Below are 25,102 nucleotides of genomic sequence, written 5' to 3'. Positions count from 1 at the left end.
GCTGTTCATTTTTAAAAGAGTTTTTGAAAAGGTTTTTTTTTCATGTCGATGTTACATCTTAATCAAAAAACTGTTCTCTTCAGCTGCTCTTCTTTTCCAAAGTGAGTGTTGTCGTTTTGTTTAACTTGGTGAAATTGGGCCTCTAGAATTTTTGTTTATTAAGTGATCCTCTGAAGCTGATTGCTGTCTTATTGATGTTATGAAAAAGTTTCACCAAAGTCTTGATATTGTAAGTTACAAATAATTATGGATTGTTCAGTCAGCATCATTATAAGTAACGTTGGATTGAACTAATGTATTATTGAGTTCTTAAAGTGTAATAATCATGTCAAGGATGTTTTTATAAAATGTATTGTAATGTGTAATCATAACATTTTAGACAGAGCAATTCATGTTAGCCCAACTAATTTAAGCATTTCATCATAAACAAAGCCTAGGATCCTAGCAATTTGAATGTTAGATATTAGGAACAGCAGCTGAAGATGCCTAAAAAATAGGCGAAACATGTTCCGCTTAAGACACAGTAATGATGTAACATTATTTATGTAAATGAATAAAAAGTGGACCCTCACGAAATGTTCTTTCAGAAAGTCTTGATATATCATCAACCTACTATGTACTTGGAGGGGTCTAGCGGTACTTTTGGGTTTGACTTCTGTGGTGACTTTTCAAGTGCTATAAGGCATGTTAATGTAAATATGCAAATTATTCTTTATATTTCTGTGGTATTTTGATGATTAGTAATTTGAAATTGAACCCCACTGAAATGCTTTCGCTATTTTACAGCTACACATGTGCTCGAGCATATTTTATGGTCAAAAAAGCTTGATGATGTATTCATTCAAAACTATGAAAGTGATCCGTCACTTTCATGGCAGTATTTTGGAGGTTCTTCAGGTTTTCTACGCAATTATCCAGGTGAGACTTTTATGTGATATATTATTTGTTTTTCACATTAAGAGATCCCTTGTATAGATCTACTGGTGCTCTGTTATCCTGCATCCTTAGTGCATGTCCAGCCCAGTGCAGTCTGTTGGATTCTATCACACCCATTATAGTGTGTTGTTGAGGGAGGATGTAAATCTCACAATTAGATCTTTTGTGCCAGCTTTGAGAGAAAGAATCGAACCATGGGCCAAATATTTTTCTATAAAATTTATTCTCAAAGACTTGCAACTGTTGCTGCTCTTTCTTGGTTATACTCCATGTCTCGGAACCATACAGAAGTTCTCGTTGAATGATTGTATTGTAGATAATCATTTTTGCATTCCCTGTTAAAAACTTAGGGCCAAATATAGGGCTCATAGAGAAAAATGCCTTATTTGCATTCTTAATTCTAGCTTGGTGTTCCTGTTGCCTTCGGTTTTGCTCATCGATTAATACAGCAAAGAATTTAAACTCCTCTACTCTTTTAAATATATATTTCCCAATCTTCAAAGGCAATCTGTCAACCTCCTCATGATTTGATCTCTGTACAACCAGGTAATGTGTCCTTTTATCATTTACCTATAAAGAACTTTTTGCTGCCATTTCCTCTACTTCCAAAAATAACTGCCTAATTTCTAATTCATTGCAGCCAATAACAACAGTATCATCTGCATATGCAAGGACTTTATGTTGTCTCCCCAGTATGATGTCAGCAGGTACAAGAGCTAATTTCCTGTTAATCTTCTCCAGTGCAATGTTGAATAGAAGAGGAGATAGTGCATCCCCTTGTCTCAGTCCAGTTTTATTCTGGAACGAACTTGATTTTCTACCCTTGAGCAAAACACAGCTAACATTACCATCCATACACAGTTTGCACATGTTAATTAATTTTATGGGAAAGCCAAACTCCATTATGATGTTCCACAGCCCTTCTCTATGGATTGAATCATATGCCTTGAAGAAATCTATAAATAGATAATGAACCGACTCCTTGTATTTAACTTCCCGCAACCGTGACAAATTCTGGACCTTCAAAAACATTCTCCACTCTACTTTGGCGTTCGACTGCAGCGCATGACCTTGAATGTGCCGCGCTGATCACCAGGAGCTGGCGGCTTTCTACTACAAATCTATTCGTCTGCGACTTCAAGTTATTTTTGATCTTCGTATATTAGTTGATAGTGTTGTGACTTTGTGCATGACAGAATGTGGTGTCGTGTCTTTGTGCCTATCAGAGTGTGAAACTGACCTCCAATATTCATAAACATTGTACATGTTTTTACGGCTGATGATGACCTGGACTAAGGTCGAAACCGGTCCCATTTAAATAGGAATGTGATTACTGCATTTCTTTAAGTATTGAATAGGTTGAACCTCCTTTTCAAATATTTAATTTTTAACATCCTTGTATTCCCACACCTTATCATTAATAGTCTTAATTGCAAATATGTTGTCTGTAGTGGATCTATTACTACAAAAACCGTTCTGATAGTCCCCAATAACATTTTCAGCAAATGGTTTTAAACATTGTAAAAGAATAAAAGACAGAATTTTGTAGGCCGTAGCCTATGTGTTTATAATTGAGGAGCTATATGACTATGAGATGGTGGTGCAGGTCTAGAAAGACAAGAATAATGGCCAAGAGAATTTGTCATATCGACCACATGAAACCTAAGGCCAGTCAGGTCTGTAGCACCATGAAGTGAGGGTGGCTAGTGTTCTGTGAATAGAGAAAACTTACACTTATTAACATACAAGTTGCCTTACGTTTCACCGACACAGAGAGGTCTTACGGCGACAATGGGATAGAAAAGGGGTAGGGTTGGGAAGAAAGTGGTATTGGCCTTTATTAACGTACAGCCCCAGCATTTGCCTGATGTGAAACTGGGAAACCACGGAAAACCATCTTCAGGCCTGCTGATAGTGGGGTTGAAACTCACCATCTCCTGAATACGAGCTCACAGCTGCACACCCCTAACCACACGGCCAACTTCCTTGGTATTCTCTCAGATTAGGTATTATTCTTGTTTTTCATTTAATTGCACTGAATAGCATATTTTAACCACAGTCTGTAATTTCTACCCTACTACTTGTGTTATAAGCATACCATTAAGTTTGTCATCTTATAATATTTGTGCATTTTATCTTGATAGCCATGCCTTGGAATCAGGATCCTGATGAGTATGATTGCCGTAACAGATTCTGGTACATAGAAGCAGCCACATGCAGTAAAGATATTGTTATCTTGCTTGATACGACGGGATCTATGAAAGGACTGAGACTTAATATTGCTAAGCTCACAGTCAACAACATTTTGGATACTTTAGGCAGCAATGATTTCATCAATGTCCTGAATTTCTCCCACGTCACCCAAGAAGTTGTACCTTGCTTTAAGGATATCCTTGTTCAGGTAAGAGACCAAATCTACTTGAAATAATTACTAGGATTTGTTCATTTTAACCCATTCTGATCTTGGCCTGAATATCCCTAACAAATGCTCTGGGCTGGGCATTTTTAAGGGTTAGAAAAAGATATGTAGAGGCATGACTTTTTCATTAATAATAAATGTGACAAAAAATATGTTGAAGTGATTTTGAAATATCTTATCAAATCATATGATTCTGGTTAAGAAATTAGTGATTTTGTTTTCACAAATTATAGCGAATTAAAGTGACAAGGCCAGTTTGAAGCAAAATTTACTTATTTTGTGATAAATACAAAACTTCAGCAAAATGGATGGAAAATAACGATCTTGAAGTTGTATTCCAATATCACATGCGTGAAGAGAAGCAGAATAGGATTTCTCATTTCAACAGATGTATCACTTTGTATTAATTCTGTATAAAATCCTTTATGGTCATACCATGGCCATGTAGGATGGAAGGGTTATTTGTTGAGTAATCTTGATTAGGGCTATATTATACTGTATTTCTAATTAAGATAAGGAATAGTGAATGATTATCAATATTGCTTCTCTTTATTTATCTTCCACATAAATACTGTAATTCACAAATCTCTTGAATTAAACTGTATATGAATAAATGTGCAAAAGGATTAAAGCAAAAGCCTCAGCCCTATTCCTGAAATAACACTAATAATTGTTTCTTTTTTTGCAAAATTGAATGCAAATGTGAAAGTCATGCCTCTAGTTACTTGCAATATCTGCAATTGTCCATGATTCCAGTCCAAGAAACATTCTATCTCAAACAACTTGTTGCAAACCTGTTTTGCATACACAATTTATAATACCAATATAGTTGGTCCATTATTGGACATTATAAATTTTCCAGCTAACTTATTCCTGGTTGCCAGCATTTTGCCCCAGTGTGCTAAGTTGGGCTCATCAGTTGGTAAATAGCACACCTGCCAAGATACCATATCACTACCGTATATTCTCATTACTTTTTGACTAGTCATAACTTCTGATGCAGAGTCAGACAAACAGTTCTGTTGTATAAAACAGCCGACTACAGGTACAGAGAATGCACTCTAGCAGCGATTCATAGTTATGTTGAAAAATGTCCCAAGTCAGTTTCAAAACCAGACCAAAAGTTTTCAGTGTCCTCACATCCATCCTATTCATTAGACTTAACAGGATTTTTCAGCCCGACGTCTGTCACTTTGAGTCACCTGCTGAGCAGTCTCAAGAAATTCTGAGATCTATCACCATTCAGTGAGACGAAGCTCCAGTTTATCATCTACATTTGGAAATTTATGTTGCAACTTTAATTTTCTCACATAACATGGCATTGACAAAATGAGTGACTTACGGGGTTTTAAAAATAGACACCTAATCACCCAATTTCCAAATAAACAGCAGTTCCAGTACATTAATTTTGAAATTTGTAATATTTATTCTTACCTTCCAGGCAACCATAGAGAATATCAACACTATCAAAACAAACGTCAATAACATCACTGTTGAAGGATATGCCAACTTTTCTCGAGCATTTGTAGATGCTTTCAAATTATTAGAACGGGTAAGTACTTGAAGAAGTGAACTTTACATGTCATTAAATGTTTTTAAGCCTAAAGATGTAAGGAGCAGTTAATTTTAAATCTGATTATTTATGTATATTTTACAATGGCATTTTACTTCTCTTGTAAGTTCTTTGGATATATAACTCACAGATAATCTTTTTACCCAGTCATGGAGTACAGAAGCTACATAGAAATGTATTTTGTTCCTTCTACTTCATTTTGCATACCAAAGTCCTTCTTCTTCACTCAATAAACCATTGAGGACTTCACTTATAACCCTGAGTTTGGATCCTCAATATTTATGACACCTACAGAAAGAATCTCATAGCAGTAAAAGAAAAATCTCCCAGTAGAGGGGCTGGCCACAGCACTATAACACTAATATTGTTCATTACCCCTCAAACAAACTTTTTTTGCATTGTTTTCATTTAAATCTTGTGACAGTGATTTCATTCTCTTCTTTGCAAATATAAAGTAAACTCCTAGAAATCAAAATCTGCCACCTGAGGAACAGTGCCAAATACAGATGAGTAGTGATTGATTAATTGATGATTGATTGGTAGATAGACAGATGAATGACACCTAGGTATCTTTCCTTATAAGTGACTAACAGAAATCTGAGAGAAAAGTACAAGGAGAGGTAACTGACATGAGTAATTGGAAATTAAGTTAAACTGTACATTCTCTAATTATTAATTGTCAAAGCTAGGAATTTTATGTGCTGCATCTTAATTCTTTTTCGCTATTAAAATGCCCAAATTTGCTTGTCTCGCAAAGAAAACATAAAGTGAACGCCCCTACCTGTGTTTTAGTTTGCACCTTTTTACACCTTTTCTTAACATCAGCAACTTTTCCACTTGTTTAATACTTTTTTTATGGCTCCTTTGCCGCATTTTATTCCTAAAGAAATTAAAGAAGACAAGCCGAATATTTTGTCTGTGAAGCTTGGTTCTATGTAGTTCCTCAATTCGGCACTAGAATCGTAGCCTCCCTATGCTGCATTAATTAGGAGTATAAGTATGAACCTGGTGATTGTTGAACTATTAGCTTACCACCCTCCATCAGCTGCTTATCTGCCGGCCTTGTTATTATTACGTGACGGTTCAGAATACGCTCTGATTGTATGTGGTGTCCGCCATTGTCCTATTAGCAAATAGCTTAATATTACGCTATTTGCTATTACTGTAGTATCAGTATCAGGAAGCCTCCATGGCTCAGGCGGCAGCGCATCGGCCTCTCACCGCTGGGTTCCGTGGTTCAAATCCCGATCACTCCACGTGAGATTTGTACTGAAAATGCGGAGGCAGGACAGGTTTTTCTGTGGGTACTCCGGTTTTCCCTGTCATCTTTCATTCCAGCAACACTCTCCACTAGCATTTCATCTGTCAGTCATTAATCATTGCCCCAGAGGAGTGCGACAGGCTTCGGCAGCCGGCACAATTTCTATTCTTGCAGCAAGATTCATTCTATCCTTGACCCAGTCACTGACTGGAAAACAGGTTCAAGTATGCTGAAACAGAAAATGAACACTGAGAAAATACGTGTTAGTGCTAAACAGTTTAGTGCTAATACCATCCAGAGTGAAGAGTCAGTTCTGAGGTGCAATGTTTGTGATGTAACAATAACAACTGATTAAAAAAACACCAACATAAGCGGGTTTGCTGTTATGATGGATGTGAGGGAAGCACCGGGTGGTATTGCAAAGCAGACACTGGAATAGAGCTTAGCCGAAATCCCTAATGTTAAGGATGATTCAACAAACAGGCATTTAATATTGACTGCAAACAAAAGACTTGTGTCTGTTGACATTGAACATTCCTTTACCATGTGTAAGTATTTACTTAGTGACCAGAGATGCAATCTCACTGAAAATAATATTGACATGTTAAATTTTATTTGTTGTGACAGTTTTCTGGACATGTGATTGTAATAAAATTGTGTTGTGGGACTTGTTTTAGGGAGATTTTTAACACACAATAATATGAGTTAATTTCATGTCCTTTTATATCATGTAAAATTGGTTTTGGTGATATTTTGTATGAATATTTACATTTAAAATTTGCACTTTTTTGCACCTTTTTAACCAAAATTTTGCACCTAATATTCCTAGCTCTACTAATTATGTCCTAAAAGCTCTTCTGGACAGTGCAAAAATAAACTCTTTATCATCAGATAATATTCACATACATATAAGTACAAGGATTTAGCTCTTCAAAAATTAGCAACAATAAATTGATGGTGATGCACGTGTTTACATATTACAGCACCGAGAACTTCGAGGATGTAACAGTGAAACTGGAGTGCAGTGTAATCAAGCCATCATGCTTGTGACAGACAGTGTACAAGACAACATAACAGAAGTATTTGAGAAATATAATAAATTTAACAATGGCTCCACAATTCCTGTGAGAGTGTTCACTTATCTGGTAGGATCAGAGGTTACCAAAGTGATGGAGATAATGTGGATGGCGTGCCTCAACAGAGGTACGTACTATGTGTTCCTTGCAATTGTAATAATACTATATTTCTAACATACCTAGCAGAAAGCAATTTAATGGGTTAAACAGGATTTATTTTTTCAGTTTCAGTTCATTATTAATTCATTACTTTGCCCAGGGACTCTACAAAGAAGCCACACAAAGTCATAGCAATCTTTAGTTTTAGCTAATCTTACAGGGTCTTTCATATAAACGCAGACCGTCCAGTGGCGTTTTTACTCTCGGAGACCTAAGCAGCTGTACGGGAGGCAGGCGCATAGTTGTAAGGAGCATGCACATATTCGACATGGTATTCAATAGCCACTCTTCTCAGCTCTTAACAGGGTGAGACATTTATCATTGCAACACTGTATTTTCATATGTAAATGTTATTTTAAGTACGAGGCAGCTCGACAGGTACGCGATGCATTTGTTCAACAATTTCCTAGTGAAGTGCCACCTTCATGAGCACAGATTCACGTAATTGTAAATAAATTTGTAACTACTGGCTCAGTACTCAATAAAAAACATGCGCGCACACGAACAGTTTTAACATTGGTGTGAAATTTGAACGATCACCGAATAAATCACACAAAATTAGCACAACAAGTAGGGGTTTCGGTTTCTTCTGCACACAGAACTACAAAATTGTTACACATCAAATCGTACAGGTTTACATGGACCTATTGTTTAATACCTGCTTATGCAGTCCCAAGAGTGAGAGATTGTGAGTGGTATCGTGCATCATTGAATGATCATTTACTTCACCCACAGCCTGTGTTCTTTTCGGGTGAGATCTGGTCATGTGAACAGTCATTACTCTCACTATTGGTGTGCAGAAAATCCGAATGGTGTTTATGAAGTCGCTCATCATGAAGGATGACACTTCCAGCATCTTTTATAAGGTAAGATTGTATACACACATAAAGCAGGGTGGTCGCATGCGACAGGCAGCTGCTGTAGCGCAGAGTACAAACACCGTGTGCTCGCTCTGGGTTTATAAGAGAGACCCTGTATAATCAAATGTAATGTTAAGAATTTGATAAATGCTCATCAATTTCGAGAGAAAGCTTGTTAGGCCTTGTTGAATTTTTAATGTTTATCATTCAGTTTGATTTGGTCACTTCCTCCAAAGTCTACCTCTTGTGGTGTAACTATTAGCTGCCATTCCCAGGGGTGTGAGTTCAAGTCACAGTAGTGCCAGAGACTTAAGATTGGCAGGAGGGCTGTTCTAAAACGGTACATACAGTTCATCCCCATTGAAGGTGTGGCTGAAAGAGCTGCACCACCTTGAGGAATGCAAGGACTCACATTTGCTTTACTTACTTCCTTTGAGTACGCTTCTATGGTGTGTTGGTTAGTGTGAGTAGCTGCCACCTCCTGACGCCCAGGTTCGATTCCCGGCTCTGCCAAGAAATTTGAAAAGCGGTACGAAGGCTGGAACCGGGTCCGCTCAGACTTGGGAGATCAACTGAGTAAAGGGAAGTTTAATTCCCTCCTCGGCCATCCTTGAAGTGGTTTTCCACTTTACCTCCAGGCAAATGCTGGGATGGTATCTATCTTAAGGCCACGACTGCCCTCCTTATCTATCCCATCCAATCTTACCATCCCCCTACAGGGCCCCTGTTCAGCATACCAGCTGAGGCCGCCTGGGCAAGGTACTGGTCCTCCTCCCCAGTTCTGTCCCTAGACCCAAAGTGTCATGCTCCAGGACACTGCCCTTGAGGTGGTAGAGGTGGGATCCCTCGCTGAGTCCGAGCGAAAAACCAACCCTCAAGGGTGAACAGATTAATAAAGAAGACTTCCTTTGAAAATGTGACAGCTGCACTTGCTGGGGAATATCAATAAGCATTGTGTGGTCTAGCAACTTGAAACCTGCACAAGAGATTTGACTGGTCATGAAAGTGTACAAAATCGATACATCATATTGTCTCTATTTGTTGAAGTGGTGCATTCACTCACCTATCCCTCAGTTCATGCATGTCAGCCAGACCTCGCTTTCATTCATGAAAATTGAAACGCTACTCATTGAATCGTCATGATGATGATGATGATGATGATGATGATGATTGCTATTTTTGGGGCCAATTATCAAGGGAATAATCATTGGCAATCTATAATATTACAAGTAATTGTAGCTCTTCCTGACTCACTTCCTTATTTTCAAAACATAAATCTGAATTAAAATGAAAAATATGAAAATTAATATTCATTAAATAAAATACACAATCGTGTTGAACATTGTACTCACACTTAGATCTTACCTGATTACTTACACATACGTTATTTGATGGGCACCAGCTACAACTCAATGCAGCAATAAGTGAATGAGATTCTTCAACATCTCTAGGGTGTGGGGTAATAAGCTTAATTTTGACAACATACCATACAGGTTCTGGGGAAAGGAGATTGTAATTTTGTTTCCCCATTAAATTTGAGCTTATATAATTCTACCCTTGAAATAAAACGATAAATTAATTTGATAGAACAAAATATATTCTTGAAATAATTTCGATAAAAAGAGTAAGACTAGCTGCGATAAAACAGATGAGAATATAAAAGTATGACATTACAACTGAAAGAAAACTAGGCATTAAATTTGAATTCTTCTTGACTGAACATTTAAAAATTATAAAAAAATTTATCCCTCACTGGTTCACTTGACTGTACCTTCAACACTTTGAGTGTAATTACGATGTATTCCTTTGAGTTGGTGTTTTGCTGTAGGTGTATCAAGCCTAATTTGGTGATGTATCCTTTTTGTTTCACTGACAACTAAGTATCCATGTGACGGCTGCTTCTCCATCCAGATGACTGACTACCATCATCTCAGTACAACACTTCTGGGCAAATGTCTCCATCCATATGACTTCATGGCAAGTCTCCCTCCTTCTATGTGACTTCATGGCAAGTCTCTCCATCCCATGAAGTCGTATGGATGGAGACACTTAGCCAGTGTTGAAAGATGGGTGTGTTCATCAAGTTTAGGGCACTGATAAGCATTACTACTCAACATAGTCACCATTCTTGTCCAAGCACTTGTTCCAACAGTACACCAAGATGGATGCTTGCATGGAAGAAATCTGGGACCAGTTCCTGATGCTGTGCCATGACTAGGACTTGGAAGTTCAATACCTATAAATTGCCTAAAATAGACCTAAAAAAGAAATAAAAATATCCAAAAAAGTACCCATAAACTTGAAAAAAGGATGTAAAATGCAATCCAAATTCATTCATAATTTTTTTTTTTTTTTTTTTTTTTTTTTTTTTTTTGCTAGTGGCTTTACGTCACACCGACACAGATAGGTCTCATGGCGACGATGGGATAGGAAAGACCTAGGAGTTGCAAGGAAGCGGCCGTTGCCTGACTTAAGGTACAGCCCCAGCATTTGTCTGGTGTGAAATTGGGAAACCATGGAAAACCATCTTCAGGGCTGCTGACAGTGGGATTCAAACCCAATATCTCCCAGATGCAAGCTCACAGCCGCGCGGCCTTATCCGCTTGGCCAACTCGACCGGTTTAGATTTAATTACGTATTGAAGGAATATAATATTAAAAAATGTAAAATTCTGGTCTCGTACGTCATATGGTGCAAATATATGAATAAAATACTTCTTCTTTCAGTCAATATATATTTTTAGATTAACATTATTTAAAAACCCCATGGTGTAGGTGTAGCATGCCTGCCTCTTACCCGGAGGCCCCGGGTTCAATTCCCAGCCAGGTCAGGGTTTTTTACCTGGTTCTGAGGGCTGGTTCGAGGTCCACTCAGCCTACGTGATTAGAATTGAAGAGCTATCTGATGGTGAGATAGCAGCCCCGGTCTAGAAAGCCAAGAATATCAGCCGAAAGGATTCATCGTGCTGACCAGCGGTCGCTTGGTAGGCCAAGACCCTTCAAGGGCTATAGTCTCATGGGGTTTGGTTTGGTACAATTTTAAAAAAGGAATTCCAAGTTTGTTAAAAATAGTACCTGCAGAATTTAGAATGAAATATTTTTTTCTGCCTAGAATGAATTCAGTGAAGCCACAATGCACATTCTGGAGAAATCATTTTTAATTAATATAACTGGAATTACATTTGGCTTAACCACACTAGGGTTACAGAAATTGGGATTCGGAAACCTTCCCGCAGTGTATCACAGCAGTCATCTCCAGGTTCTTAAGTGTAAAGGGCGGTCAGTTTTCAGACAGCACGTTGAAAAACATCGAGAACTTTTCTCCATATCAATGGATGTTAATGGTTCATACTTGAAGCAAGTGAGATCTTTTCAAAAACACTTACATCAAAATTTTCTCCTTTCAGTATTTCATTTATCTTGCACATAATTTGATACCCCTGGACGTTTTCAAGCGATAGCTTCAGTTTTAATTTCATTTCATTTTTTATCCTTTCAGATATGGTTCAAATATAGAGAGAAAATGTTTGAGAGGTGATGGATGAACTAATGATTATTCGAATTGAGAATGGGCAGTAGAAATAAAATGAAGTTGCAATAAAAGCTGTTAAGACATAAAAAGAAGGTTGAAAAAGGACCAATAATCCTAAACACTTAAAAAGGCAAAAAAAGGAGAAATAAAATCCACAATTTTCTGGCCTACAACAATCCAGAATGAGCATATATTATGTTCGACCTTGCCTTCAGACACTCGAGAAAAAAAAGTCTCCTCAACTTCCAAGCCCTAGTCATGGCAGTATGCTGAATGGTTGAATCGCTTACTCACCAGGTGCTTCCTCAACAATCCAAAGAGATGGAAGTTACTGCATGCTAGATCAGGGCTGTAGGGAGGATATTTTAGTACCTCCCACTGGAAGCATCATAACACACAAGCTGTTGGCTGGTGTTGAAAGAAGTCCACTTTGTTTTCTCCAAACACTCCAGTATGTCATGGTAATTGGCTGCATTCACTATCACTGCCCTGGTGAGGAAATCAACCATCTAGACCAGTGATGGCCAAATGGTGGCCCACAGGTCTGATCTGGCCCGTGAGTATGTCTCATCTGGCCTGTGAATAAAATATGATTTATTCCTTTTTTAACTCCATTCATAAAAGTAACTGTAGCTGGCCATCTTAATGTACCTGAATCAAGACTATGGCCTAAGCCTTTGGAAAAATTGTACTGCCTTGCTGGGATTGCACTTCCTGAAATTTGTGGTGAGATAGCGGCAAAAAGTGAGAAGAAAAAAGTTGATAGTCTGAATCTCACCCTCTGTATGATCACCAGCCTGCTTGTCCACGTTCAAACACTCAGAAGAATGGCCGACTCCAATCAAAGAACTCCCTCCTGGTCATAAAGAACGTTGGCTAACGTGAAAATCTGTCAATAGATTGCGCTCAAGTGTTACAAGATGCAAATCTAATCTCTTGAAGTCGAATTTTCGCGTACACTCGCCGTTATGTCATTGTGGCTCTCCACAGACAATGCCTCCTCCAATGCAAACTGTATCCAACTTCATGTACTATGTAAGAGCTCAAGTGTCTAACTGTTGGTCAGCAACCATATAAGTTTGTTCTTCTGCCAACACAGCATCTACTTTTCTAAGCACCATGCTTGACAGGAAGTAATCTATAGAGTCCAAATCTATCGTATTGGGACTTTTCTTTTTTCCTTTATGTTATTATGATTGTTATTGTTATATATTTGTCTTTTGGTTGTACAGTTTGTATTTATACGTAGGCCTATATATTAGTCCTTCTGATATGATAAATAATCACAATTTTATTTTTAATTATGGAAATATTTTCATTAATCGCAATAATTTTTTCAGCCTCATATTTTTTGCAGAATAAATTACAGATGTTTATTACGTACTCCCTCAAGTGGAGTTGCTCGAAATTTACTTGTGGTTCTTCCACAGACAATGATTTACGCTTAGTCACTGCCTGCTGAATCTTTCACCTTTCACTGGCAGGCAGTGTTGGCATTTTTGTGAAATACAGCGGGTCATCAGCTTCTCTTCTGCATTCATATAAGCTTATTCATAGCATATTTTTGAAATACAGGAAAACAGTTAGTGTGAATGATAGTTTTGATTATTTATTTACTTTTATTAGGGATAGAAAAATCTCAGTGTTTAGTTTGTCAACAAGTGTTGTCAGTTTCAAGGAATATAACCTCAAAAGTCACTAAGTACATTATGAATCATCAGAATATTATCCGCACACTTTATCTTGGTGCATTTACACCCTAGTGCTGAATCGGTCGACCTCGGTGATCTTCGAGATTCGTACTGGCAACCTTTGAAACACAAACTATGAATCGCTTAAGCATCGTTGTGCGACATCTGGCGTACACTTTACGTACTAGTACTGTTGTTGTTTACACAACAAAGCCAAAGTATAGAATTCATGCTAGGAACAAGATTCGCATCGAGAAATGTTTTATAATGTTATATAATGTGTATGTGACATAGTTGTTGGCTTAAGATGATAATGGTTTAGAAATTTCATATCGATCGATCATATTCTCGATTCAATTCAGATTTCATTTTCATTCAGTTGGCAGCACCAGGCAGCACTATCGATACCGGGACAGCTCCCTCCTTACTCCTCACCCCCGTACACAAATGCACCAAGATAAAGTGTGCGGATAATAAACACAATGATCATTCGTGTAAGTCGTGCAGAATAGTGATTGAACAACTAAAGAAGATAATCAGCAGAAAAATGTAATTGGAAATGTATGCAAAATAGAGGAATCATCCCTTTTGGCTTGCTATATAGTTGCTTATGAATTAATGAAAGCCAAAAATCCATGAGCAGACAGAGAATTTGGAGAACTTTGCACAGTTAAAATGGTGGAAGCATTTAATGACGATAAGTGTAAAATATAATTTTAATCAATGCCTTTGTCAAAGCAGACTGTGACCAGGAAAACTGAAGATATTACTTATAAGTTTGTAGTTATCTGAATGTTTGGGAAACCATGGTTAAAAAGAGACTCAGAAGAGAAATGTTAGAAATGGTGCAACAACTGTGTTAGCAGAGTACTGACCCCAGATGGAAAGACAGAATGGTTTAGGGAAAAGACTGGACTAAGACAGGGGAGTGTGTTGTCACCTCTTTTGTTTACTAAGGTCATGGACAAAATTGTAAAGGAAACAAAGGAAGCCTATGGAGATAAAGAGATGAAGATACTGCTATTTGCAGATGATGTGATCGGGGAAAAGAACAGCAAAGAAGTGCACCAACAACAACAACAACAACAACAACAACAACTAGATATACTGAATGCAAAAATTGAGAAGTATGGCATGAAAATCAGTACAGAGAAAAGCAAGACTATAGTGATGTCAAGAGGCGAAAGGCAAGTAAGGGCACTATGAAAATTGGAAGTCATAGTCTGGATATTGTGGACAGCTTTAAATACCTAGGAAATGAATTAATGCAAAGTGCTAGGGTGGTCATGGAGATTAGCAGGAGGGTACAGCAGAGTAATGCATTCTATAAAAGTGTAAGAAAACTTGTTTGGAGTAAAGAAGTACCAACAAAAAGTAAAGAGATAATGTACAAAATGTACTATGTAGCCATACTGACTTACAAAGGGCACTAGGAAAGTTTTGCAGTATGCAAAAACGGTTGGCTAGACACTCCTGTTATGGTGAGGGATGAAAAGAGATGTGAAAACTGGTCCAGAAGACAGCAAGGCATGACCTTCACACCAGTTGTTACCAAGCAGTGAGATTGAAAGCAAATTAAGATGTCAGTGTGGTCTAAAGATGAATATTGCGCAATTATCTGCTACAATTTTGCTCGTGGATTAACTGTTGACCAGTACCTGGAGGAAATGACTCCTGTGCTGGGGAAAGACTGTCCACATCAGACAACAATTTTCCGCTGGTACAAAGAGTTCCAGAGGGGAAATTTGGGGGTTGAAGACGATCCACCTTCTGGGCAACCGTCTGAATCAGTGACTGAGGAAAACATTGAAGCTGTGAGGGAAATGTTGCAGCAAGAGAGGCGGTTGACATATCAGCAGGTAGAAGAGACCCTCCAAATCCCTGCACCAGCTATTCATTCAATTCTACACGGCTATCTCTATGTTAGAAAAGTTTGTTCCCTTTGAGTGCCCCATTCACTTTCAGAGGAACAAAGGGCACATCGAGTGAAATGGTGCCGAGAAATGCTAAAACAGTTTGGAAATGGGACTTCGCGTAACGTCAATAGTATCATTACAGATGACGAAACATGGCTTTGTTATTACGATGTCCCAACAAAATCCCAGAACAAGGTGTGGCTGTTTGAAGATGAGGGTACTCCTGTGACTGTGCGAAAACCAAGGTCAGTGAAGAAAAGGATGATTGCAGTATTCTTCACTAAACGGGGCATCCTGACTCGGGTTGTGCTAGAAACACAAAGTACAGTTACTGCAAAGTGGTACAGTGAGACTTGTCTGCCTCAGGCCATCCAGGCTCTCAAGCAGCTCCGTCCAAGGTCACAGCTCAGCACTTGGCTCTTGCATCACGACAATGCTCCAGCACATCATGCTAATGTAACAATGGATTTTCTTGCCAGATCAGGGTTGACTGTGCTTGATCACCCTCCATAGAGTCTTAATCTTACCCCATGTGACTTTGCATCTTCCCAGAAGAGAAGATGAAGCTGAAACAGTGTTTTGCATCCAACGAGGAGCTTCCGCAGCATGGGATCAAGTGTGAAAATGTAACCGAAGAAAAGTGGCAGAGTTGGTTCAGTGACTGGTTTCGACGTATGGAGAAGTGTATTGAGTGTGGTGGAAATTATTTTTAAAAAATCTAAAGTGTTCTCTCACATTGCAAAACTTTCCTAGTGTCCTTTGTATGCAGCTGAGACATGGACTTTGACTAACAGGCAAGAGAGTAGAATTCAAGCCAGTGAGATGAAATTCCTAAGAAGTATGATAGGAAAGACAAGGAAAAACAGTGTGAGAAATGAAGATGTTAGGAAGGAAGTTGGGATAGGGAAGCTAAGTGAGAGAGTTGAACAGAATAAACTAAGGTGGTTTGGGCATGTACAGAGGATGGAGGAGAATAGAATTCCAAGACAGATGCTGGAAGCAAAGTGCAAGGGCAAGAGAGCAAAAGGAAAAAGGTGGACTGAATCAGTGAAGAGTGGCATAAGAAGACAAAATTTAGACTGGGACAAGATTGTGGAAGAGGAATGGTGAAAGGAAAGAGGAAGATGGAGAAGTGTCATAAATACTCCAACCCGGCAGGAGCTGGATAAGAGGAAATGATGATGATGATGATGATGAATATTACTTGTATTATAAGTTTGTACTGACATCTAAAAACCAAGCTTGATAGCTGCAGTCGCTTAAGTGCAGCCAGTATCCAGCAATCGGAAGATAGTGGGTTCGAATCCACTGTCGACAGCCCTGAAGATGGTTTTCCATGGTTTCCCATTTTCACACCAGGCAAATGCTGGGGCTGTACCTTAATTAAGGCCACGGCCGTTTCCTTCCAACTCCTAGACCTCTCCTATCCCATCGTCGCCATAAGACTTATCTGTGTCGGCGCGACGTAAAACAAATAGCAAAAAAAAAAAAAAAAAAAAGACAGTCTAAAATCTGTCAATGACTCTTCTCCTTTATTTTTCACTGGCTCATGATGAAAATACAGATATATCAGATACATATCAACTTCTAATTTTTATTAAGGGGACCAATGACTGAAATTTCATGATTTCCTTGCAAAAAAGTTGAGATTTGGAATGATTTTTAAAAAATAATACCAATCCTTCTGTTATCAGAAAATGGGAGACTATTTCAAGTTCCACCAATTTTAAAGGCCATACAGACATTTTAATGGGCTGTCACATCCACCTTGCATTTTATCTCATATTTTGGGCAGTATTTTTCCGTTTTCATTTTAATTTGGCTCCAAGGTTTGATAAACGACAGTGCTATGGTGTCACGGCTTTATGGTGTTCCATTGTTTACCTCATAATCTTTCAAATGTAACAGGTGCATTCAAAACTTCAGGCACGTTTTTCAGTGCTTTGCTTCCTGTGCTGCAGCAGTTCTTGTCTGATTGATATAAAACTTTCTTGAGTTATTGTAATATTTTAAACTAACAAAACATACTTATGAAGAATTTTATTTGTTGACTGGAGGCAATGTTAGATGCACTTGATTTTGACAGTATAGTATTTTATTACAAGTTATACATCTCATCGTCGAGTCTGTATTGAGCAATGTATACCTTTCTAAAATAAAGTCTTTTTGAGAGTCCATGTTTTCAATACAATATGTTTTTATTGATTTACATAAAAATATTTACATTATTATATCTTTTTTTTTGCTTCTTGCCTTACGTCCCACCGACACAGATGGGTCTTATTGCGACGATGGGACAGGAAAGGGCTAGGAGTTGGAAGGAAACGGCCGTGGCCTTAATTAAGATACAGCCGCAGCATTTGCCTGGTGTGAAAATGGGAAACCACGGAAAACCATTTTCAGGGCTGCCGACAGTGGGGTTCGAACCTACTATCTCCCAAATACTGGATACTGGCCGCACTTAAGCGACTACAGCTATCGAGCTCAGTCATTATTATATCTTAAGCGGGACATGTTTCACATATATTTTTAGGCATCTGCAGCTGCTGTTTCTACCATCTAAGCTCAAAATAGCCAGGATCCTGGGTATTTGCTTACTAATAAAATACTTATGGATTATTTTAACTAAAATATGTTTTTATGTGTATTGTATGGTCTGTAGAAACATCTGGCTGATGCGAATTGTTTTGACTACTGAAATGTGCTATATATAAAAAAACATTTAGATTGCGTACAATTATTCTGTCTAAAAAAGGTGAATCTACGATTATTAAACATTTGATAAAAACTTAATTGTTATGCTTTAAAAACTTGTGGATGACATTGGTTGGTTTGGCTTATTTAGACTTTAATGTCCGATTTGCATGCTTTCACTGGAATCTTTGCAAACTTGAGTGTCACCTTGGTACTTAAATTTTGTTAGCGTTTTTGTAAGATATTGTGTGATCCGTTGGCTGAAAGTTGCCTTATGGTGCTTAAAATTATGAACAATCATGCCTGTCACTATGTATATTTGAAGAGGGGACTTCTCAAAGTCGTTATGACAATTTGTTGTAGTCTTGTTGCTTCATGTAATGGCTAATGATTGAGAGTCTGTAAAAAAGAATAAAAAAAAAATAAATAAATAAATAAATAAATAAATATGTGTCTTATTTGTGAAGTTTGTGTGAACTGAAGTATAAAACGGGGATGTTAAGCTGACTGTTACTCACCCCCTCACCTTTCTTGTGGCTGGCTTGCTCTAGTGACATCTTCTGTTCGACTGGCGATGGCTAACTGACGAATACCCAGGATCCTGCTATTTTGAACTTGGATAGTAGGAACAGTGGCTGAAGATGCCTAAAAATATAGGCGAAACATGTCCCACTTAATAAAATCATATTGTATTGAAAAGGTAACACTTTATTTTAGAAAGAGTATATTATTTTTCAATAGAAATTAGCAAACCAAAAATTCAAAAATTTCTAATCTGATACATATTTGAGGAGAAATACATTTTTAAAGTAAGCTATGTTTATATGTGTATGTAAACACCATTATCAAATTTTGAAGTCATAGAAATCAAAATTGTGTCTCAGAGAACTTTTCTCAGTTATTCAGAACTAAATATCAAAAAATAATAATTGAAGAAGATTGAATAAATGCACTGGTTTGAAACTTGGTATAATGGGTAATATTTACGAGGGCTGATCAACAAAGACTGAGACTGATTTTTTCCTCTACCTTCCGTGATAGTTTCCTATCTGTAACATAAATATTTGAAAAGAATGGGTTTTTATGTATAATGTCCATAGGCGGCAGCAGTCTCGTATTGGTAGGTTGGTAGTAAAGCTCTATTTTGTAGACGCTACATGCATTTCGCATACCAGACAATGGAGGTGATGTGAGAGGAGCAGTACAGCGCAATCAAATTCTGTTTTCATTTAAACCATACAGCCACTGAAACTTATGAAAAGCTGAAGCATCATTATGATCAACAAGCCAGTACAGTGTGGAAATCACCCAAAAAAAATAAAAAGGCAAAAGTTGTTCCATCTGCAGGGAAAGTGAAGGTGATCACACTTTTTGACTGTAATAGAATGATTTATCAGCATGCAGTTCCCCCTCACACTGCTGTTACTACACGTCAGTATTGTCTACACTGAGGAAGCACATTGCAAAGAAACGACCAGAGCTTTCTCGGACTGGGTGGCGACTTCATTGTGACAATGCATGGCCTCACGTCCTGACGTTCGCCATCCATGGTCTTTGATGTCAGTATAGAAGTGTTTTGCTACAAAAACTGGTATTTAGTTTCACAGATATACAGGGTTATTACAAATGATTTGAGCAATTCCAAAGCTCTCGAAAGCACGGTTGATCGAGCTCACAGTTCTGGCAGGTTTGTTGGGAGAGGAGGTGTAAACACTGAGTCTTTCACGTAACCCCATACAAAGAATTTGCATGGGGGTTAGGTCAGGAGAGCATGGAGGCCATGACATGAATTGCTGTTCACCAGCTCCACCATGACCGATCCATCGGTTTGGCAATCTCCTGTTTAAGAATTGACAAACATTATCATGGAAGTGGGGTGGAGCACCAGCCTGTTGGAAGATGAAGTCCGTGCTGTCCTCCAGTTGTGGCACGAGCCAATTTTCCAGCATGTCCGGATACACGTGTCCTGTAACGGATTTTTTGCAGAAGAAAAAGGGGCCGTACACTTTTAACCGTGAGACTATACAAAATACATAACTTTCAGTGAATTTCGAATGTGCTGCATGATAGCATGTATATTCTCTACCCCCAGATTCACACAATGTGTCTGTTCACTGCACCATTAACAAAAAAGGCTGCTTCATCACTGAAGACAAGTTTCGTACTAAACTCATCCTCTTCCATACACTGTTGCAACCGCACCGAAAATTAAAGGCATTTGACTTTGTCATCGGGAGTCCCGGCTTGTAGCAATTGTAAACGGTAAGGCTTCTGCTTTAGTCACTTCCGTAAGATTTTCCAAATGCTCGGCTGTGGTATGTTCAGCTCTCTCCGTCGACTTCTGTGACCTACGCGTGAAACTTGCCCGCACGCGATCAACTGTTTCTTCAGTCACTGCAGGCCGACCCGTTGATTTCCCCTTACAGAGGCATCCTGAAGCTTAAAACTGCACATGCCATCACCGAATGGAGTTAGCAGTTGGTGGATCTTTGTGGTATTTCGTCACTGAAGTGTCGTTGCACTGTTATGACATACTGATGTGAGTGCATTTCAAGCACAACAAACGCTTTCTCGGCTCCTGTCGCCATCTTGTCTCACTGCTCACTGCTCACTGCTGCTGCACTCTCATGGTAGAAATCTGAGGTGCGACTTCAGCAGACCAAAACTTTTTGAGTTTTTGTATATGACTGTTTAGTTTTGTGACCATATGTCAATTCATGGAGCTACAGTGAATTTATGAAATCGCTTCAATAATTTGTAATAACCCTGTATTTTTCTTTAATAATATGATGTGTTTTGCTACAAAAACTGGTATTTAGCTTCATAGATATATTTTTCATTAATAATACAATATGTTTTGCTATAAAAGCTAGTATTTTGTTTCATGGATATATTTTTCTTATACAATACAATGTGATTTCCAAGAAAAACTGGTATTTCATTTCATGGACATGTTTTTTCTTAAAAATATGATGTATTTTCCTACAAAAACTGGTATTTTATACTCCCCAGTCAAATAGACTCTGCGCAAACCATCACATAACTCTTTTATGACACGACCCCTCATGGTTAAAACTTTTGGAAAATTATGTGGCACGAGTACCCTCTGTTATCTTTGGAATCAGTCAGATAACCTCTTGATGCAGAACAAAGATGGTTGAGGGGGTAAAATAAATCATATTTTAATTACTTTTTATAAAATATTTGATGTATGATACGTGATATACTGTATGTTATACTGTTCTCTCCTTGTTTCCAGGGTATTATGTCCACATAGAATCTCTGGAAGAAGTGAGAGAACAAGTTTTTAAATACATACCTGTGGTTGCTCGGCCCTTGGTACTTCAAGGAATTGTTCATCCTATTGTTTGGACACATGCTTATGCAGATATAAGGGTGAGATTTCTGCAAAGACAGAAGGAAATCTTTAATTTACTCTATTATTCTCTTATAAATATTTCATTTTATCATATTACTAATATTATTGAAGTTTCTGGAATTGAGTACATAACTGTATGTGTATATATATTTGGCCACTGCATATTTACTAATGTTATTTCTTTCAGTATTGTATTGTCTTATTTTAAGTTAATTTATTTCTTTATTTTAAGTTGTATTATTTTATTTTACTTTTCTTTATTTTAAGAAAGGGATTATATTCTCTTAAAACATGTAGTAAGAGTGTATTATTGAGAACATAGCCTATAATTACCAGATATTCATAAATATATTTTTATTTCATGTTCATTGTCTCAATAAGCCAGCCAGCCTATTGAGATAATGAAAAAAGACAGGTCAGGTTAATTAAATGAATTATGCTGATTAGATTGGTAACTACAAAGAGGAGGGTTGTAAATAATATAGTGGCGACACTGTCAGGATGATGTATTCAGTAGTAGGCACTGAAGGGCGTCTGTTGGAGCTTGTGTCATGCATAGAACTTCTGAAACAGTTGGTGCAATAGCTGTGAAAGTACATATGTAGGACAAACAGGATGTAACTTTTCAATAAGATACATGAAATTCTTCAAGATACAATCGTTTCTCTGCCATGGCACATGACAGACTTAAAACATAATTTTACGTCAATTGACCAAGATTTAAGCATAGTAAAATGGATAAGAAGGGCACCATGCCCAACATATTGGAGAACTGTTACATTCATTTAGAGCAGTACTCTTTAACCCTACCCATAATATTAATGAAATAAATGAATAAATGAAAAACCTAATATTCTGTTTGATACAATCATTACTATATACACAATAAATGGAAAAAAGACATGTTAAGTCCGCCAATCAGTTCAAACCTACCTACCCACTACCCCTTCTCCAACCCTACCATCATAAGCTATATTCCTGCTCCCCCTGAACAGTCAATCTGGTATTGGTGTCCATACCAAGAACACACAATTTACGGGGCACATAGAGATGAGTCTCATATAGCTGTACATTAATCTCTATCTTTTAGCTTCCCTCCTTTTTTCAATAATTTACTTTAAATCTTTTTGTTTTTTGTTTTTACAGACATTCACTTCAAACCAAATTAAACAATAAATCACTGCATCCGATGAAAGGGAATACTTATTCAAGTTATGAATGTTCCCTTTCAACAAACCATTACCCATATCACTATTGTATAAAGCATAATTTATAAACCAAGTAGCTCATCTATGCCAACTCCCAGATCAACTCAGGAACGTTTGGTTGTTGTAGGAGCAACGACATAGTTTGGCACCAACCGCAGCAGTTTTGATGTGTCATTTGATTTCAGTTTTGGATGTGTTGTTCAGACTTCATCAATGTTTTAAATTTGGATTTTAAATTAAGACATACGAGATTGTTTACTTTATTATTAGTTGTTTGTGAGCATATGTTTTTCCAATTAGATCCTGGCTGAAGATGACCCAGTGTACATGGGGTCAAAACTAGTCCTAATTTTATAGGACACTATACAAGCCAATGGTATAGAATAGGTGGGCCCTTCTCTACCCTTTGATAGTGATCAATTGTCAATACGGACCATAATGAAATTCATAACCTATGAACAAATGCATTGCGTACTCAGTGATCAATAGAATACCTAGTGATATCACTCACCGAGTTCAAGCATGCTCCTGCAGAGCGGCGCTAGTGGACCCAATCACCCATGCTACACCATAGTTACACTAATACATAAACAACCAAATACAACACCCAGTTGTTTAGACTTATGAATAATACTGTCAGAGAGTTGTAAATAATATTCTCAGCCCCCATGAAGAAATATCTTTGGATAAAGTGGAACATTACAAAAAGCGAGAGCAACATTGTATTTTACATACTGGTACTTAAAGAAATGACTTTAAAAAAGACCATGTAGAACATTAAACATTCCATGTTTTTAATCTGCACCTGTAGTAAAGTACTCCTTACTTTGGCTCAGGAAATATTTGCATTCTTTAGTTGCCTTTCGGTAAGAGAACTAGACTGGATGTTAATTTTACTACCACTAGGCTGAACTTGAACTTGAACTTCACCACTTACTGTTGCCATCACTGCTTCACTCCCATCGTGATTCTTGTTCCTTATCCTCTTGATACTGTCTTCATTCCTTTTCCTACTGGGTGCCTTTTGCAATTTTACTTCAGTGGATAGGTATTTCAGTAAATTTGGAAAAATATGTGGCACCGCTCCTGGTTTTAACTCCCACCTTACATGAGGAAGTTCAACATTTTTACCATTCACAATGAAACAGTCCGCCTTTATAATTCATTGTGTTGAAAAATGGAGGTCACATATTCTGCTTTTGACTGACAAGTGCTTATCTTTCCGCAGAATAACTCTCGTCCACTATACAAACAGGTTATATTCTTTTGGCGGTATAAAAATTTGTCTACCATCAGGCTTCCTTCGGTAACCCGATTTGCAACCAGGAATGAAACAGTATGACATTTTCTCGAAATAATAGAAAACTAGTTGATTGCACACACAAAGCACTGCACAGATATTAACACGCAGGCTGAGTGGCTCAGACAGTTGAGGCGCTGGCCTTCTGACCCCAACTTGGCAGGTTCGATCCTGGCTCAGTCCGGTGGTATTTGAAGGTGCTCAAATACGTCAGCCTCATGTCGGTAGATTTACTGGCACGCAAAAGAACTCCTGCGGGACAAAATTCCGGCACCTCGGCGTCTCCGAAAACCGTAAAAGAGTAGTTAGTGGGACGTAAAGCAAATAACATTATTTTATTGGATATTAACACAGACTTTTGGAAAATATCAAAACAAACAAGATTCCCTCGATAGGCATATAAATTGTTACCATGACTTCACGCTATTACTTTCGTCGACAATTTGGCGCTCGTGCAGTTGCAGATGGTTCCTCACAACTGCAGCGCAACACTCCCGCGGGACCAACTACGACAATGTTGACAGAGTGGAGTGATCACACTAGGTATTCTATTCGTCACGGCGTACCCATTGAGCCAACCCATACTTAAAATAACTTCTACATACGAAAATACAGCATTGCAATGATAACTGTCTCACCATGTTAATAGCTGCGATTCAGACTGGCTACTGATGCTAGGTCGAACATGTGCATGCTCCTTGCAAGGTCAGGAACTATGAGTGCGCTTCTCATACAGCTCCTTAGGTCTGGGAGAGCACAAATGCCACTGTACAGTCTGTATTTATAAGAGAGACCCTGAGTCTGGGTTGATTAACCAATCAAACATTAGTGTATTTTTCTAAACATTACCATCTTAACACCTTAGAGAACTAGCAATTATTTCCATTCCAAAGATATCATAACCATTGCTCGGCAAACTGATATGTTGCATAAAGTGAATTTCATGGTTAAAAGCCCATATTGACAATGCTCAATACATTTGAGAGAAATTCCACCTTTACAATACTTTAAACAAATACAGTAGAGATAATACACGACACTTCTGGATTTTGTCTTGTTTAAATGGGAGACAAGTCGCAAGTGGCGCTTCTAGTGGCTT

At 37.9% G+C, this 25,102-nt stretch overlaps 1 protein-coding gene and 1 long non-coding RNA gene across 4 annotated transcripts in view; one reads left to right on the top strand and one right to left on the bottom strand.

Annotated features, from left to right (window-relative positions):
* Positions 1 to 25,102, top strand: part of Ca-Ma2d (Ca[2+] channel Muscle-specific alpha2/delta subunit) — a 318,622-nt gene that overhangs the window by 92,169 nt on the left and 201,351 nt on the right. For all 3 annotated transcript variants that reach the window (XM_067145019.2, XM_067145020.2, XM_067145018.2), the window contains exons 5-9: positions 787 to 918; positions 3,081 to 3,337; positions 4,797 to 4,907; positions 7,173 to 7,392; positions 21,376 to 21,512. In XM_067145019.2, coding sequence (XP_067001120.2) covers positions 787 to 918; positions 3,081 to 3,337; positions 4,797 to 4,907; positions 7,173 to 7,392; positions 21,376 to 21,512 — 857 coding nt within the window. The remainder of the gene's footprint in view (positions 1 to 786; positions 919 to 3,080; positions 3,338 to 4,796; positions 4,908 to 7,172; positions 7,393 to 21,375; positions 21,513 to 25,102) is intronic.
* LOC136871584 (uncharacterized) lies at positions 18,647 to 24,706 on the bottom strand. The gene is made up of 3 exons (XR_010859768.2): positions 24,642 to 24,706; positions 21,436 to 21,521; positions 18,647 to 18,761 (listed from the first exon to the last, which is right to left on the bottom strand). It is a non-coding gene; the product is annotated as an uncharacterized lncRNA (long non-coding RNA).

Source organism: Anabrus simplex, chromosome 4 (genome assembly GCF_040414725.1).
Source record: "Anabrus simplex isolate iqAnaSimp1 chromosome 4, ASM4041472v1, whole genome shotgun sequence".
Classification (NCBI taxonomy): Eukaryota; Metazoa; Arthropoda; class Insecta; order Orthoptera; family Tettigoniidae; genus Anabrus; species Anabrus simplex.
The sequence above is the reverse complement of the archived record's forward strand: the minus strand, read 5'-3'. Positions and strand labels throughout refer to the sequence as shown.